The sequence below is a fragment of the Stegodyphus dumicola genome, chromosome 1 (assembly GCF_044657685.1).
Source record: "Stegodyphus dumicola isolate Sdum_Otavi_A_Nest chromosome 1, ASM4465768v1".
Classification (NCBI taxonomy): domain Eukaryota; kingdom Metazoa; phylum Arthropoda; class Arachnida; order Araneae; family Eresidae; genus Stegodyphus; species Stegodyphus dumicola.
The window spans coordinates 257,867,464-257,884,504 of record NC_140768.1 but is presented as its reverse complement, the minus strand read 5'-3'; the positions used below and the strand labels follow the sequence as shown (position 1 = coordinate 257,884,504).

Genomic DNA, 17,041 nt, shown 5'->3' with positions numbered 1-17,041 from the left:
AACATTTTCTTAGTGACAAAAAATTTGAAAATTTGGATGATGTCCAAAATGTCATCTCGAGATATTTTACTCAAAAACGAATTGATTTTTATCGGTCTGGGATTGAAATCAGCATACTACATGGCAAAAGGTTGCTGATAACGAGGGTGATTATATTATTCATCAAAAATAAGAACTTGTTACAAATTTATTCGTTTGAATTTAATGTAAGGAAGTGACATTACTTTCCGGTCCCTCTATTACATAACGTAAAAGATAGCCCATAATAATTCAAAAAATATACATGGAGGGATCTGAACGGGATGACAATTCTGACTATAATTATATGAAATGTATCTCATGTATGTAAATTTTATCTTATTTATGGGTACTTTTCCGTTTTGCCGGCGCAAACGATAAAGTCGCCAATAATTGTACGACTGACGCCAAATCTTCACTGATAACCTTTTACGCCTCATTTTCAAACTAAGTCGCAACCATTTCTTATCAGATTGATTGTTTCTTTCAATACTGGCATACAATTACATAGAATTTTTACATGATAATTAAATTTTATGCTGCTCTAAGATGATTTACGGTAATTAAGTCAATTAGAATGCAATCACACCCCTCACCCGAAAATATAGAAAAAGCAAAATCAAGGGCTAAATTCATCAATTCTAATGAGAATGCACTAGTGAAGTAAAGCACTACGGTTTTACAAAGTTTCTGAGTAAGCTATTCGTACGAATTGAAATAATTCTTGCATTTAATCTTGTATTCCAAATAAAAATTTAACTTGAAATTAATGTACATAATTACTGAGAGAATTAGATTTTTGTAGCATAGTTTACGTGAGATGAGATCACTTGGAGTCACATGATACGAACCAGCGAACCAGGATGTTGAACCATGAAAGCATAGTAAATTCTTAAATTAATGTCTTTTTACAAATTTATTGGCATTTTACAAAACTTTAAACCATATTAAAATGTTTATGTCTTTAAAATAAAAAATTCTTAGAACTAACATTCGTTAACATTTTTTATGTGTGTTTACGTTCATTGTATTAGAATGGCGCCGAAATGGATGGCGCAGTTTCGACTTTAAATACATTTAATAAATTCAACGACTCTTGTTCTATTTAAACCAAACTGAATACATTTAATAATATAACATTCACACGTAAACATTTAGTAATAATTCATCAATACAGATAAGCTATAAAATAAGAATTACAACCGTTACAGGCCAGCTACGCTTTTAGCGGCCGAATTCTACGAACGACAAATCTCAAAAGCGTGTTGCCAACGCAGGGCAACAAAAAGGTGGAAATTAATTCGATAGGCGTGGAAGTGAACATACTCCCACCCTATCAGGTTTAGCCCTGATACACAGGCAAAGGTGAAAGTTTATTAATTGGTCTTTTGAAGACACCAGTTTTAGATTTGACTGTAGCTACGCGAACTAAGCCGTCTTTGCCCGGATGGACATCGATGATCCGTCCTATAGGCCAAGCTAAAGGTGGAGATCCATCTTCGATGACAAGAACCACCATGTCGACCTTTAAGTTGGGTTTAGTGTGCTGCCACTTAGATCTCTGCTGAAGAGAAGTCAAATATTCCTCTTTTCATCGATTCCAAAATCCGTAGATTCTGTACAAGTTCCCACCTAGAACTCCTTGTGCGAACGGACCGATGTGTCTCTGGAAAGGAAAGCAAAGTATCACCTGTAATAAAATGAGAACGGGTTAAAATATTAATAGAGTCAATATCAGTATCGGTCACGTAAGTTAAGTGCACGTGAAATTCAAAATAGCCTCGATCTGAGTAAGTAGCGTTGACAACTTTTCGTAGGTTAAAAGAGTCTCTTTTAATACTCTTCTCAGATGAAATTTCGCTGAGCGAATGCCGGCTTCTCATATTCCTCCGAAGTGGGGCGAAGCAGGCGGTATAAAATGCCATTCAATAGATGACTTAGTTAGTTCTCGGGAAACCGATTCTGTTGCATACAAGGAAGACTAAATCTGATTTAGTTCTTGTAGTTTTCGGCATGCTCCCACAAAATTGGTACCGTTGTCACTGTAAATGTGCCGTGGTGCACCGCGACGTGAAATGAAACGTCTAAGTGCCGCGATAAACGAGTCTGCCGTCAGGTCACCGACTGCTTCTATATGCACAGCTTTAGCCGACAAGCAAACAAACAGAGCTATATAGCCTTTCGTTGCTTTAGAACCACGACCCTTATTAAATTTCATGGTAATAGGACCAGCGTAATCCACACCAGATGCGTAAAAAGGTCGTTCCAAAGTCACGCGATGTTCAGGTAAGTCACCCATCAACTGCGGAGTTGAAGCAGCTTTAAATCGATGACATATTAAGCAATGGTTGACACAACTGTGTATTAGTCTCTTCCCTCCAATTATCCAGTAAGATTGCCTGATGAGGTGTGATAATAAAGAAGGACCAGCATGAAGGTAAGAAATATGAAGTTCTTTCACTAGTAATTCGCTAAATTTATGTCCAGAAGGAAGTATGACAGGATGTTTGATGTTAAATGCTAAAGATGAATTTCGAAGACGTCCTCCCACCCGTAAGAGACCATCTTTATCTACGAATGGATATAGAGAACGTAGTTGGCTCTTCTTGGGTAAAGGTTTCTCTTCCTTAATACATTGTAAATCATCTTCGAAATAATGATCCTGAATTCAACGAATAATGAACTTTTCTGCTACTCGAATCTCTAGAAATGTTAGCGGCATAAGGCAGCCGGAGTTAATGCCACTACGTGAAATGTTCTGAGTAACATGATGCTTCTTGCAATTAAAAATAAATCTTTGACAGCAAGCCAGAATACGAACAATTTTACAACGCGAAGAATAATGCTCGAACAAATTAGCTAATAAATCATTCGATTCATGTATATGAGAAATAAAAATAGGATCCGATCTTTGTTCAACCTTTACTTCAGTTTATCATCTTCAAATTTTAATTCATATTTAGGCCATTTTTCCTCTTCCTGACGCAACCATGGTGGATCATTCCACCACAAAGTACAATTTGGTAGGAGTTAAGATTCAATACCACGAGAAGCAATGTCTACAGGATTCTGTTTAGAGGGATCATGATTCGAATGTTTAATAGGTATCACTTCTATGATTTGAGATGTTCTGTTTGCCACAAAAGTTTTCCACTTGCGTGGATGAGCAGATAGCCAAGACAGAACTACCTTGGAATTCGTCCAATCATAGATTTCATAATTAAACTTTTTTTAAATGTTCAATAGAGATCGCATTAATCTGGTCAACAAATACTCAGCACAGAGTTCTAATCGAGGAATGGATACTTACTTTATAGGCGCGATTTTAGTCTTTGATACCAAAAGATTATCCTTAACTGTACCATTGCATTTTTGGTGACAGTAAATGGCTGCTGCATAGGCCTGCGAAGATGCATCAGAAAATCCATGTAGTTGGATAACACTGTCCGTTGTGAGTATGACACATCTCGGAATTTCACAATTATTGATTTGACTGAATGTCTCTTGAAATTTAAACCAATCATCTGAGATATGCTAGGAAACAACTGAATCCCAGTCGCCTTTAACTAACCATAGCTTTTGATATAATATTTTAATCAATATAGTGCAAGGAGATAGGAGACCTAAAGGATCGAAAATGCGAGCAGATTCTGCCAATATGCGTCTCTTTGTTATAGGTGCGTTGATGTGCAGTGTAGCTTTAAAACTGAAGGTATCAGTAATTGAATTCCAAAAAAGTCCCAAGACTTTCGAACTCGAATTAGGAGATATCTCGAAATCAGAATTCAATGAACAATGTTCCTTAAATTCAGTTAAGAATTCTACAGAATTTGAATTCCACTTCCTCAAATCAAAACCACGTGCATGTAAAATTGAAGATATTTTCTTGCAGACAGATACTGCATCATCAACTGTATTTGCACCCGACAATAAGTCGCTTATGTACATATCCTCTTGCAATATACGAGATACATCTGATTCCTCTTTAGAATCTAAAGCTACCTGCTTCAGACATCGAGTTGCAAAAAATGAAGCAGTGGAAAGACCATATATAACTGTTTTTGACTTGTACGTGCGCATTTTATCACTGGAATTGGATCGCCAAAGTATCAATTGATAATTCTGATCTTCAGGAGCTACCATCACCTGACGATACATATTCTCCACATCGGCTGTGAAAACAATTTTAGGAAATCGAAAATTAATCAAAATCTCAAAAATATCTCTTTGCAATTTTGGACCTACCCCTAAAAGAGAATTCAATGATATACAGTTTTCAGATTTACAGGATGCATCAAAAACTACTCTTAATTTTGTCGTTGTGCTAGAAGGTTTAATGACAGCATGATGAGGAAGATAAAACTTTTCTATATCCGATCTGTTAGATAAATCATCATTAATCACAGTCATATGTCCTAACTGTTCATATTCATGTATAAAACTTTTATACTGTTTTTCAAATTCCGGATTATCTCTGAACTTTCGTTCCATGGAACGCAACCTAGAAATTGCTGCCAGTTTTGAATCGCCCAACTTTAAATGCAATTTATAGAATGGAAGTTTTACAACAAATCGCCCATCTGAATTAACAGAATGAGTGTTTTGAAAATGTGATTCACAAAATTCTTCCTCGGGTGTCAGAAATTCCTTCTTCCCAACATCGACAATATCCTCCATTTCCCAGAAACGCTTAAGTTCATAATCAAGATTTATATTATCTTCTAACTTTATGAAGTGTGAATTTGCTGTTTTGGAGCCTTCCATATTATTTCCGACCTTCTCAGCAATCACCCAACCGAAAATTGTATTTTGAGCTACAGGCTCATTTTTCGAACCATATATTTGGCCACATCTTAAAACGGAGAAAAAATAATCAGCTCCTAAAATCAAATCAATTTCTTTGGGATGAGCAAAATTCGGATCCGCTAACGGAATAGATTTAATGTATTCTATATGCTTTACATTAATGACTTGTTCCGGTAATGGCAAAGTCAACCTATCCAAAATGTATGCATTAACATCAATTATTCCATTATTTAACCTTGATCGAATTTTAAAATCAACAGAACCACGAGTCTTGGAAGCTGGCACTCCGCCAATTCCACGCAAAAGTAACCTTTGATCCGTTCTTTTTAATCCTAATCTTCGAACAGCTCGTTCAGAAATAAATGAACTTTCACTTCCAGAAGAGAATAATTTAATTTTGATAGTTTTGCCACTGAACGAAAATGCGAGTGCGAGAACCGTAGGCAAAATTACCGAGTTGCAATTTTGAATCGTATTACTGATAACTACCTGACCTTGACCCTCGCATGATTCATTCGAAATTCTCTCTGGAGTGCTTTCGTTTTCATTTGGTGCTGTTAAAAGCTGTACGTTGTTAGCTTTAATATCTTCATGCAACAAACTATGCGTTTTTGAATTACACAAATTACACTTTAACTGTGAATTGCAGTTTTTGACTAGCTGTGAATTTAAACATAAAAAACACAATCCTCGTTTTTGTACAAAGTTCTTTCTAGCAATAACATCCAAATTCTTAAATTTAATGCATTTATATAACGCATGAAGTCCGTTACATTTCAAACATTTAGTATTAGTAAATTTAGAATTCTGTAACTTTTAGAACTAACATTACTATTTTTATGAACGACTTTAGTTTCTGCTTCTTTATTTATGATAATTTCGAGAGAAGAGCACCTTAAATTTAAAAATTAAAAAAATGATTCCAGTGTAGAAAAATCATCTTTTGCTGTTTTGTGTCCATAACTTTCGAGTTTCTGAATCTACCTTTTGAAGCAACATAAATATTAACCATGGATCCCTAGAAGTTGCTTCGTCAGCAAGAGCTTTTAAACCTCTAATAACTTCATCTGAAGTATCAGCTAACTGCCGCATATTAACATTATCAACCTGTGAAATGCATTTTAGATTCAGAAATGTTTAACGATTGTACTATTTGCTTCTTTTTATCGTACCTAGCGAGCAATTTTGCCCATGCTTCTTCATAAGAATTATTTAATAACGTAATATGTTTAATTATAGAAGCTGGTTCATCAGCAAGTGATCCGATTAAATACTGAAATTTCTGTATATTCGATAAAGAAGTATTATGCACTGTTGCAACAAACAAATCTTTAAATTTCATCCAGTCATTAAAGTTATCCGAAAAAATAAGAATATTCAACTTCGGTAACTTAAAGTTACTAATATTAGAATTTCCTGGAACATTTGGCACATTAGCCACATTCAGTACATCTAATAAATTTTGATACTGAAGTTTCAAACTAAAATACTTCGATTCAAAATCTTCAATTTCTGACTGTTCTTCTGGTAATTGGGCATCAAATTTATCAAAATATGAATAAATCCTTTCCAAGCGTTCCATATGCAAAATTATTTCATTTTTAGATAAATCGGAAGAAACGGTATTCTGAATCCTTGTGAAGGCCGCTTTTGCCCTACCACGCAATCTAATGACAGTAGCTTGATCCATAATAAGTAATCTAAGTATTCAAGTTCAAAATGAAAATCAATACAAAATATAGATATAAAACTTCAAGAATCAAATTCAGATGTAAATCGAAATAAAAAGCACTTTTCTGTACTTGAACTGCTGACGAATTCCCAATCTCGCCACCGTGCCTCCATAAATTGTTTACGTTCCTCGTACTAGAATGGCGCCGAAATGGATGACGCAGTTTCGACTTTAAATATACTTAATAAATTCAACGACTCTTGGTTTATTTAAACCAAACTGAATACATTTAATAATATAACATTCACACGTAAACATTTAATAATAATTCATCAATACAGATAAGCTATAAAATAAGAATTACAACCATTACAGGCCAGCTACGCTTTTAGCGACCGAATTCTACAAAGGACAAATCTCAAAAGCATGTTGCCAACACAGGGCAACGAGAAGGTGGAAATTAATTCGATAGGTGTGGAAGTGAACAATGTGTATACTGTATGTTGTCACCAACAAGGTCAGCTTGGTGAGATTTGCATGGGCGAAACGGAAAAGTTTCTATTTATGATGCTTTACTACATGATAAAAAAAAAATTTTTTTTTTTTGAGTTTATTTAAGTTGCAATCTAATTTTTTTTTTTTTAATAAATGAAAGGAAGCCTTGGTAATTAGTGTAACTTTGTTCCATAAAAGATAGAAATTAATTCCCATAGAATTTGAGACTAATGAATTAAAAAGTTTACTTTAACCACTAATTAAAAAAAAAGTAAACTGCAGCTAAGCATTTTTAACTTCATTGTGTAAGTCAATCTGTAAATATACTACGAATAACAAAATTGGATGTTTAGCAAATAATGTTATAAAAAATACACACATATTAATTAGAAATAGTGAATGCATATATATATGTGTGTGTGTGTGTGTGTGTTTGATTAAGTACTTATAAGTATTCCTTAATCATTTAATTATAGTAGTAATTACAAAGCATATTTTCTTTAAAACATTTTATTGGCTTTAAAGGAAGCAATGGAGGGCAAATAAGTAGTAATTCTTGATTAATATGAGCACACTTTTTGAATAATGGAACATCTTTACTGAACTGAAGCCATGAAGCAAACCTCTTAAAATATATATTTTCAACAAGATTTACGCTTTCGGATGTTTCTCCCAATTATTGATAGTCCAAGAAAGTTAAAAAGAGGAAAATAATAAAAGTATACTGTTATAAATATAAGTAGAACACACAGATGAAATATTTTGAATACTTTTTTTAAATTATTAATAGTTCAAGAAAGTTAAAAAAAAGGAAAATAGTACAGAAAAGTATATTGTTAAATAAAACTAAGTAGAATACACAGATGAAATATTTTGAATATATACAATGTATCACTTAACATACATGACTTAATATAAATTTACACAAACAAATGCACTTTAGCACCCATAAAATTAACTTAAATTTTGCCAGCCCACAAATGTAAAAATGTTTTGTATACATTTTAAAATTATTCAAAACTATCTTACAAAAGCAGAGGGTCAGAGCATAAGTAAAATGTTACAGAATATATCCATATACTGTCAAATGCACTTTTCATAACATGCAAATAAATGCAACTTAACATAATTTCTGCTAATAAAGATTGTTACTGAAGTTATGCATTTAATTCAATACATATTATCTAATACTGTTTAATTTTCTTTACATACACTACAGAATTTAATATTACTTTCTGTTCAATCATTTAGTTCACAAAATTGATTCAATTTAAAACAGTCTGTGCACTAAGCTTCATCCATATTTACATGAGTTTAAAGATGTAACAAATTGCATACAAAAGAAAATAAATATTAATGTTATAAAAAGAATACATATTTTGCACATTTCTTATTTTAAATGGTATGATCGATTTTATTTCTTTACATAAAATTAATGAGAGACTTTTTTTATTTACACTATCTAAATGTCTTATTTGAAGATGATGCAATTTTCTTGCAATAAATAATCATTCATATAGAGCTATACAAATGCATATATAAATATGATCAAACTGTATGATGGAACCAGTATTTTACATAACCTAAATAATAAAAGCAAACTTATACTGTACAAAAGGTATTTTCAGTACATAAATAAATATTAAGTTCTTATTCTACACAGTATCACCAATAATGTGCTTCATGATGTGGTAATCGTACAACTCCTACACCCCCACCCAAACGTCTATAGTTCATGCTTCCACAAAGTCTCCACTGATTCTGTTCAGGATCATAGACTTCTATTGTTTTTAAATAAGATGTACCATCAAAGCCACCAACAGCATACAGTAATCCATTTACAACTGCAAGTCCAACCTAAATCACAAATTACTAAAACTAAAGCATGCACTTTGAACAAAATCATTTTTTAATAACACATATATGATGCCCTTTTTTTAAAAATGAGTAATATATCAGAAATTTTTATGAAGTTCATTTACTTTCGTTGTAAATTTCATGTAAGAATGTTACTAATAATATAATATTCTTACTTAATAATATTACTAATAATGTTACATTTTATTGTTACTAAGAAAAGTATGCAGCTGAGCATAATGTACTAAATGACCACAGCTAATTAACACTTTCCAGATGGGCATCCCATATACGCATTCCCTACGAATGTCTCTCACAACCAGGCGTCCCACCCATATACCACTGGAGATTGTGCTTATGAGACGGATGATACATATATACATTTTAAGCTGAACCACCTGTTAAAGACCACTGATGATGTTAGATAGATGGTTGGTTAGATGGCACCCCTGTGTACTTTACCTTTGAACTGAACATAGTTTTAAGATCCTGACCTTCAGTTTGATCCATTCTGCCTAACTTTGGTGTCAGCTGTTGCAGGGAAGGAGAGGAAGCTAATGTAAACAAACATAGCTAGTCTCTTTAACTCGCCAGACGATATAAACATTCTCATTTGTGATATGCCTTCAAATCCTTTTTTATTCTTTTCTTCGCTACAATGTAGGGTCTTTTAGGGTTACTATGTGGAGTTCTGTTATGCTTTGCTTTACTTTAATTATTTACATTTTATGTGCTTTGTTTTTTATTTTGGAAAGCCCTGACTTCAGTTTTTTTATGACGATTAAGTATTATGTATCAAAGAAAAGAAATACTGAGAGTGATGATTCACTTCCTACAGAGTTAAAGAGTTATTTCAATGATTCTCATATGGACATTTTGTATAAGAGAGTGAGCTCACTGAGTGCCTGCCTTCCACTTCCTGTGAAAGATTCTGTTACTTCTTCTTGTAAATAATCTTCCTTGTATTTTTTATAAATTTTAAGTTTACAAATGTATTTTGTCAACTAAGACTTTGGAATAATTTGAATAGCGCTTTTGAAAATTATTTCTCAAAATAAGCAATTTTTCTTTTATATTTTCCTGTAAAATAAAGAAAAAGATTATTAAATGCTAATTTTAATATATATAATAGCTTAAGTAATAATCTAAAATGATATAAAAATGTTGACATTAGGACTTCTTTTTTGTGTATTTCCCCCCCTAAAGTTGGGCTCAGTGACACAACCCTCCATCAGTCCTGAGGGAACATCTTAAACAAAGGTGCAATGCCTGGAAAGGCTTAAAGTATGGGTTTGTGGAAAAGTGGCCTTATGTTAAGGTAATCATACATCCCGAATTTCCCGAGAAAGTCCTGAATTATCAGTCCTTGTCCCAATTTTTTTAACTCGTTTTTGGCATTTGTCCATTTTGGGCTTTATTTTAGTAGTGTAGATTGCAAATTGAGATTACAAGTGAAAGGTAAGAGGTGAAAGCCATAAACAGAGGTTCATTGGGAAGAAGAGGGGATTCACGTTTACTTTAGAAAAATTGTATTGGGGGAATTCTATTTCTGATTCCAATATTTCTCTCCCCAGCCCACCAACGTATTTGGAATTTTTGCTCACAGTTGCAGTTAAGATTTTCACTTACATACAGCACTGCAATTTTTAATAAATATATACACGTTTTAATTATCAATGTGCATTACATGTACGTATCATCCCCTTACACATTATTACATGACATCTAAAAATAATTCTTTTATCATTTGCTGAAATTTCAATGTATATATAAGCATCTAAAATCATTTTTCTTTTTTCATGTTTAGGCCGTAAAATTTTTACTCCATCATCATTTTGCATTTGCATATGGGTTAAAAATTTTTTTAAAATCTGCCGAAACAATGTGTAATGATGTTTCCCATTTGGAAACGACATATATTTTTTATTTATCAAAGATGCATTATGTACATGCAAAGGATATGTTTTACTGCAGTTTAATTTATTATTTATTTTTACCATTTTTTTTAAATAATAGGTTAAAAAAAAAAGAAAGTGTACATTTAATGAAGACTAAAAAAATACCCATTTATAAAACTAAGCGATTCCGATGTATTGTGCAATATTTTGCTGTGAACATATTCTTCAAAATTTTCAATAATCTATGGTGGACATACAAACATTAAACTTTATATAAATAGTAATAAACATAAAATGTCGAACACTGCTGCTGCATCTACCTCGTCAATACAGAATTTCTTCAAACAGGAGAAAATGGGTGATAAGGAAGAAGAATTAGTTGCAGTAGAAGGTACTTCTGCATACCATACTATTTGCCACAACCATAGCTTTAAGTTTATGGATGATCATATGTTCAAGCTGCTTCATGTGGCACTTAAGCCTAAATTTAAATGTGTGCAAACCAAGGCCGAAATAAAGAGCTTTGCAAAAATGTTCATTTGTTTTCAATCTTATCTGATGCATTAAGGACATAAAACTTTTTACAATGCTTGTTAAGATTTATACTAGATTGGATAATGGGGTTAAGAGCAAAAATTTTACAATTTAAATCCTTATCTGGAAAAACAGCCAATATTGTCAGCGACTATTTAACTACCTGTCAGGAAGATAATAATTATAAAGAAAAAGTTATTGGTCTTTTTGCCGATAATACGAATTCTAACTTGGAGGAACTGATAGACATGGAGAAAATAATGCTTTTGTTAAACTGAAATGAAACATTAACCATGGTTTAATAACCAACTGAACGAGTTGGATGTACAACACATATTATCCAAAACACTATAAGATCATCAGCTGATATTTTGCCAGTTGATACAGAAATGATTATTTCTAAGATATACTTTAAATCTTATACTATTAACCCTTTGAAGGGCAGTATATAAAATAATTTAAATTGTGGTAAAATTTTGCATGAATTATAACTTATGGACTTAATATGAATTATAACTTATGGCACAAAATTGAAACTTAAAAAAAATCTAGGCGAAGTCCTGAATTTTGAGAGTCAGTATATATTTTATACCAGAGCTCCTCTAAGACATTTTTTTCCAGGTAGCTGACAATTGTTATTTTTGTTTTTTAAATTAATTTTGCATACTATTGAAGTGCGTCTGTAGAGATACAATATATAGAGCATTTTTCAAAAATGCAACATACTTTCTCAGCTGAGTTATTAGTAAAGTTATATTTCATGCTTTAGATAATATGTAAAAAAGACCATGCTTCATGCTATGATACCAAGAATCACTCCCTCCTCCATGCACTTTAGATTATGGAGTACCATAACGGCCCCTTTTTTATTTTTTGTAAATATAAGTTTTAATATATATTTTTGTCCAGGAAAAATGCTGTTAAAAAATTTTCTTATTGGATACACCTTATTTCAATTTTCATACTCTTATTTCAGTTTTCAAATCCTTTGGTTTCCTAGGGGCTCCTTTTAAACTTTTGCATGAATTTTAGTTTGCATTTAAAAATGGGCTTTAGAAATATTCCCATATTTTTAAGTGAGCTTTCCCTTTCTGTGATAAGATCACAGAAAGGGAAGAAGGCATGACTCTCGAATGACAAATTTGTTGTCAATTACCTCTTTTCATTTACGCTGCATTCTAGGATTTTGGAAAACATGAAGCAATGGATGTCCTTCGGGACTAAAATGCCACATTTAACCTCTACAATTGTGTAATGTTTTGACCCCAGACGGCAATTTTGAAATTGATGAGTCTTTCACTTGGGAAAGGGAGAAGCATTGAAATTAAAATTTTAGCTAAACAGAGACAAATGAAACTCGAGTGGAGTAAACAAAAAATAAAAAGAAACTAATATACTTGTATTCAATCCTAGCACAGGGACAAGTAAACTCCCCATCCCTTCCTGAACATTATATTGAATCCTAAACAACTTTTAATCATTTAGAATTGAAAGGAAATGCTAGAAACTTACAATTATACCTTTTGGTGTAGAAAAATTAGCATTTTTTAGGAGGTTAAAAAATTGACAAACAACCGGCATATTCTATATACTGGTGCCCTTTAAAGGGTTAAAGTAGAAACGCTGAAAAATTTCTGCAACTTCGTAGAAACTGATTTTTTAATGATACTAGGGTATTTACAAACAAGAAGGTTAGCATTACTTCCCGTCATTAAAAGGGCTCAAAATTCTTTGAGAATCCGGCAGAAGTTTGGCTACATTTTGTCAAGCTGTCAGGCTTCAATATTTCATTAAATCATCATAACAACAGAAAATCAAACAGCATCTGTATTTCATGTAATTGCTTCAGTGGATGCTCTGAAAGCTTCAAGTATTGACAAGATAGGTGATAACTTTATTCCAATAAATGGTAAAAAACTCTAGAAAAAACTTGAAGAGAATGAAGACGTGATGATATGAAGTTACAGAATTTTGAGAAGTGATTGTTTCATTTTATCAGACTGCTCTTACTTATTTGGAGAAATGGACCAAAAAAGTATTTCAGGAGATGGAAATGGCAAGATTCATGCACGGAAATTTTAAACACTGGATCATATTAAATGAATGAAATCTTTTCTTGGAGTTAAGTTGAAACAGCCTTTTTGTTAATTATTATGATACTAAATCATAAGTTATAGAAAACTAATATATATGAGGAATATGTTTTCTTTAAACAATATATGATGGAAAAAAGTATTGGTATGGTAAAAAAGTAAGATGTGTCCAATTCAGGTGTGGATTGAAATAACTGCATATTTTAATAAGAACCAGCTTCCTTGTTCAAATGTTTTAAAATGGGCAGAGACTTTCTTTTGTCTTCTTGGTACTAACGCTGCAACTGAATGAATGTTTAGCACTATGAACAGTTTTTGAATGAATGATGTGACACACCTTAAAGTGGAAACTTTAGGGTATATTAATCACCCAAATATACAGACTTTGAGATGATAAAAAGAGAAAAAGATAATCTAAGAAATAGTCATACTTTAGAGAAACAGAAGGCTACTTCATCAAAATAATTTAGATGGTTTACAAATTCACTGTTTTGTTTAACAATAAATACTGCATTGGGATTTATTTACTTATTAAAAATATTATACACCACTATTAAAAAATAAAACAAATATTATTTATTTTGATTTATATATATATATTACCTACATACTACCTTGACCACAATAATAATAATAAAATTTATTTGTAAAAAAAAGATTAAAAAATTATAGTGTCCCGAATTTCGAACTTCAAAATTTGGTCATCTTACCTATGCGAAACTACAATTAATACATGGGTTAAGTACAAAATATGTTCTTCAAAGCTCTTACATGAATACTACACAGCAATGCTTAAAATATGGTTCAATAAAAATAGGAGTAAAATTTATATAAATTTTTGTAAAATCTTCTATACTTCTTTTATATGAGGGCAATATTGACTTCTTTTAAGCATTACTGCTTGTAAAGCTATGCAAGATTTGAACATGGTTCGTTCATTTAAATCAAAGTTTCCCAAAAGGGTAAGTATCAACTCCCTGGGAGTCAATGAAATTTTAAAGGGTTCCACTATGATGGTCAATGGGTTGACAGCCAAATACGTATCAGCAAGCATACCATAGCATGATCGAATTCACATCGATTCCCCCCTCCCAAAAAAGAAATTAAACAAATTTTCTTAATTTATAAAATATTTGATTATTGCACGTAAACTATAATAAAAAGTAAGATGTTTACCCCAGATCTTCGAGAAGTCATATAAATTATTTGATTATTGCACGAAAACTATAATAAAAAGTAAGATGTTTACCCCAGATCTTCGAGAAGTCATAGCTACTATGGGTTGCCATTGATTTGTCTGAGGATTGTATCTTTCTGCACTACTTAATTCAGTAGTGTCATCCCTTCCACCAACAGCATAAATCATGTTGTTATAAATGGCACAGCCAAGGTGTTTACGTCTTGTTCCCATAGAGGCAACGGAGCTCCATCTGTTTGTTCTTGGATCAAATCGCTCAACTAAAATTATAAAAAATAAAATTCTTCATTAAAAATAAATTTTATTTATATTATGAACCAATAAATAAAAGACAAAGCAATTACTGTTAAAAATCGTAAAATTTACTTGGCGAAAAATCTTAGACCGGTGTTAATTTAAAATTGTGTGATGATTTTTAAATGAACTCCAATCTAAGACTGAATTTTACCTAATTTAAAGATGCTATCTTTCTTTCACATCTACCACAACATACTGGTCTTCTCTTCTCGAATTAGAAATTTTAGATATAATTTATTTTAAAGACATAATAATATATGAACTAAATGTAATGTCACTAGTTAAAGGATATGTATAAATTTACCCTAAATAAAGATACAGCCTGAAAATATCATATTTCAGGGGATTATTATTTTACACTAACAAGCTTATTCAGGCTAATATCCTCTGTTGAAAATAGTTTTCTACTAAAGTGTGAGGTGGTAGCAATTATTTACCTCACCTACTCCCACAAAATCATTTGTTGTGAATTATATCTCACAGTTAATGGATGTTCTACTGATATGCTCTTTCCAATCAATTTTAACAAGCAAATAAGAATATTCAAAATTTCAGATAAGTGATCTGCTACTAGTATATGGGACTTCCATACTTACCAGAGTTTAGAGGTGATGAGCCATCAGATCCACCAACAGCATACAGATAGCCTCCAAGGACTGCTACAGCAACTCCAAGTCGTTTGGTACTCATAGGAGCAACTTTGGTCCAACGATTAGTTTGAGGGTCATATCTGAAATATTTGTACTCTTAATTAACTAGTTTGTATGTATCTCTGTATAAAATATGATATGCACATCAGTTATAATTATTTAATAAAAATAAATATATAATAAAATCATGAAACAAATCTACAAAATACAAGGATCAAGAATTTCCCCTGTGACAGGAAAATATCTAAATTTATACCTCTCAACAAAATTTAAACATGATACACCATCTTGACCACCCACAGCATAAAGATATCCATCAAGAACAGCAACACCAACACTGGTACGGCAAGAGCTAGTTGGTGCAACATCACAACTCCACTGATTGGTTTGAGGATCATACCTGAAACAGAAAAGCAAATGTAGCATAACCAAAATTAAGCAGGGAAGGGAAAAAAACTAACAAATTACATGCAGCCTTACGACATAAAGAGCACATTCATATGTGCATCAAATGATATCAATGAATAATAACCAATCACAAAATTAAGAAAAGCTAGTCCAGAAGGAAAAAGTGACGTTCATTTGTTTCCTGATAACTAAATTTTCAGTAATAAAATAGCTGTGGAAAGATATTTTGCAATACTTTCCTCATTTATAGTGTTTTTGCTTATTATGATATTTCAAAAATGCAAAGTTTTGTAGCTGCATTTTTTTTTTTTTTTTACTATTATGACCAGGTACATATGATTTGGTAAATAATTTCTTTTTTACCATAACATTTGTTACAATAGATTAGAAGAGAAACACGCTAATGTGACAATCAAAATCGTAAAAAAACAACCTTATATTTAGCGTAGGTATAATGAAACACTCAATCGATTTCGAGGGCAGCTAAAGGTCCCTCCTCATCAGGAGAAAGAAATACATAGAAAGAAGAAAATAGGAATCACAGAAACACGTGGTGCTTATCAGCACTGCACGTGGTTATAACTAGATTTTTAATCAGAGTTGCACTGGCCGCCTACTTTTACTGAGCCAGGCTGTCTGATCAAGTATAAAGAAATATTAGCGAAGTTAAAATAGGGAGCGAGGGGCAAATGCACATTACGCTCAAAATCTGAACTTCAAATAATTATTTGAATTCATTATTTGAAGTTCAGATTTTGAGCGTAAAATAATTATTTGAATTCATTATTTGAAGTTCAGATTTTGAGCGTAAAATAATTATTTGAATTCATTATTTGAAGTTCAGATTTTGAGCGTAAAATAATTATTTGAATTCATTATTTGAAGTTCAGATTTTGAGCGTAAAATAATTATTTGAATTCATTATTTGAAGTTCAGATTTTGAGCGTAAAATAATTATTTGAATTCATTATTTGAAGTTCAGATTTTGAGCGTAATGTGCATTTGCCCCTCGCTCCCTATTTTAACTTCGCTAATATTTCTTTATACTTGATCAGACAGCCTGGCTCAGTAAAAGTAGGCGGCCAGTGCAACTATGATTAAAAATCTAGTTATAA

General features: G+C 32.0%; 1 protein-coding gene across 4 annotated transcripts in view; it reads right to left on the bottom strand.

Moving 5' to 3' along the window:
* Positions 1–7,485: 7,485 nt before the first annotated feature.
* The window catches only part of dbo (Kelch-like protein diablo), a 33,176-nt gene continuing 23,620 nt past the window's right edge, over positions 7,486–17,041 (bottom strand). For 2 of the 4 annotated variants that reach the window (XM_035353578.2, XM_035353577.2), the window contains exons 7-10: positions 15,775–15,918; positions 15,465–15,598; positions 14,623–14,831; positions 7,486–8,848 (exon numbers count right to left, since the gene is read on the bottom strand). In XM_035353578.2, coding sequence (XP_035209469.1) covers positions 8,657–8,848; positions 14,623–14,831; positions 15,465–15,598; positions 15,775–15,918 — 679 coding nt within the window. In that variant the 3' untranslated portion in view covers positions 7,486–8,656. The other 2 variants (XM_085827363.1, XM_035353579.2) reach the window with 2 other exon arrangements.